The 2,116-nt window shown below is 50.9% G+C and overlaps 1 protein-coding gene across 1 annotated transcript; it reads right to left on the bottom strand.

Annotated features, from left to right (window-relative positions):
- Positions 1-419: 419 nt before the first annotated feature.
- Positions 420-1,712, bottom strand: LOC117115198 (cingulin-like). The gene has a single exon (XM_033258897.1). The coding sequence runs from the start codon at positions 1,710-1,712 to the stop codon at positions 420-422; it is 1,293 nt and encodes a 430-aa protein (XP_033114788.1).
- Positions 1,713-2,116: the final 404 nt, after the last annotated feature.

The following is a 2,116-nucleotide window of genomic DNA, read 5'->3' as shown; positions in this document are numbered from 1 at the left end:
TCTTCGACGACGTTGTAGCTGGGACCGACGTTACGGCGACCGGGAGGTTCCCGACGTTGTCGTTGAGACCCTTCGCGTCTGCAATCGTTCAGTAATCGGCGCAATGTGCTTACCTCTACACTTCGGCCGTAATTTACTGTTTCTATTGCGTTCGTCAGATAGGATATCTGTCGAATTAATTCTTTGTTCATTTGCGTACAATCGGCCAACTTCATCTTTTCCTTTTCCAACGAACGTTCCACTTCATCGAGGCGTCGTGTGAGAAGTTCTCGACATTCCTCGTGGGATCGTCCGTCTTCCGAGTTCTCGACGATTCGAGTCACTTCGGAATACGCCTCCGCCACTTTGTTATTGGCAAAGTTGAGTTGTCTTTTGATCTCGTCCATCTCCATCTTCGTTTTCGTCAAATCTGATCTCAATTAGTCCGCTTTCTTGTTCTTCGAAAACACCGATTCTTCGAGGTGGACAACCTTTTTCATCGATTCGTCGTACAAATTCGACAGACTTTTGTCCGATTCCGATAGCCTCTTTTCCATTTCGGTGTTCTTTTTCACCAGTCTATCGCGCGCGTCGATGACCGTTTTGAGTTCTTTACTTAGTTCCGAAATCATTCTATCGTTGGATTCACCCAACTTCTCCCTCTTTTCGTCGCTCAGAAGTCGTTCGAGTTGTCGGATCTCCTGTCGATGTCTTTCCAGCTCCCGCTTCAACGAATCCGTTTCTTTCGAATCCGTAACATTCTTGTCAACGTTCGAAAGTTGGGACTCAAGATTTGCGCGTTCTCTCTCGGATGTATTCAGCAGGTCGCGAAGCTTGTCGAGATCTGCCGAACGTCGTTCGGCCGTCGCTTGCCACGACCTCTTCTCGGCTTGCCACCTATCAATGTCCTCCTTCGACCGACGTTCGGAATCGGTCGCGAGCTTCAGTTTCTCCGAGAGGGACGCGCACTCGTCAAGAGCCTCTTCCGCTTCGGCCGATCGCGAATTCTTATCGGATTCCAGTTTAGCTATCCGATCGAGATGCTTTTCTTCCCGTTCCTTTAGGGCCGCATGCAACTTACCTGTGTCTCTTCTCAGTTTCGATTCCTTTTCTTTGAGAAAAGATATCTGCGTTCGAAGATTTTCAATCTCGTCCGAGTGGCTCGCCTTCGCCGTTGCAAGTTTCGTTTCAGCGTCCGATTTCTCCCTCTCGAGATCGTCTCGAAGCGATCCGAGTTCCTTGACGTGGGATTCGTGAGATTCGTCTCGTGCCTTCTTCAATTCTTCGACCCTTTGCTTCCACTGCGGGATCTCCTCGATGTTTTTGTGGTTCGCCTTCAGCCTGATCTCGGCTTCCTTGGCGGCCGCCAGATCGCGGGACGTCCGTCGCAGTTCGTCTTTCGTCTTTTCTAGAAGGACGGAAAGCTCGGAACTCCGGTCGTCCGCGCATTCTTCGCGCGCTCTCGAGAGGTCCGTTTGCAATGCGGCTATCTCGTCTTTGAGGGCGGTCGCCTCGCGTCCCTTGTTAGCGAGCTGCACCCCGAAACCTTTTATTTTCCGTCCGTCACGTTCCTTCCCTTCTTTGAGGACGGCGATCTCGTCTTCGAGACCGGCCGCCTCTCGAATCTTCTTCGCGATCGTAGCGTCCAACTCTTTCATCCTCTTCACGTTTCTTTCAATCTCTTCTTTGTAGGCCGTCATTTGATCCTCCGTCTTACTTCCGTTTCGTTTCATTTTCTCTTCCAGGGTGTCGATCTCGTTCCGCAAGTCGATAGCCGTGCGATCTTTATGGGAAAGCTGCTATTTCATCCTCCTATTTTCCTTCTCGTTCTCATACTTCAGGGCGGTTAATTTTTCGACATCCTTGATCAGCGAAGACTCCTTTCGGGTGGCCTCGGCCAGCTTTTCCTTAAGATCGGCAATCTCAGTTCGGAGAATGTCAGTCCTGTCGGAGTGATCGGCCTTGGCTGTTTCCAGATCTAATATCGCCTTCGCCTTGTCGGACTCGACGGAAGAACGAAACTCGCGAAGGTTCGCTTCGTGATTCTTCTCCGTTACGTCCAACCACTCCTTCAGACTCTCGACCTCCCTCTCGCTCTCTTCCAACTTCTTCGCCGACCGTCGTTCCCTGTCTTTGG

Source organism: Anneissia japonica, unplaced genomic scaffold (assembly GCF_011630105.1).
Source record: "Anneissia japonica isolate Jap-2015-1 unplaced genomic scaffold, ASM1163010v1 scaffold15239_len20216_cov199, whole genome shotgun sequence".
Taxonomy (NCBI): Eukaryota; Metazoa; Echinodermata; class Crinoidea; order Comatulida; family Comatulidae; genus Anneissia; species Anneissia japonica.
This window is presented reverse-complemented; position numbering and strand designations above follow the sequence as displayed.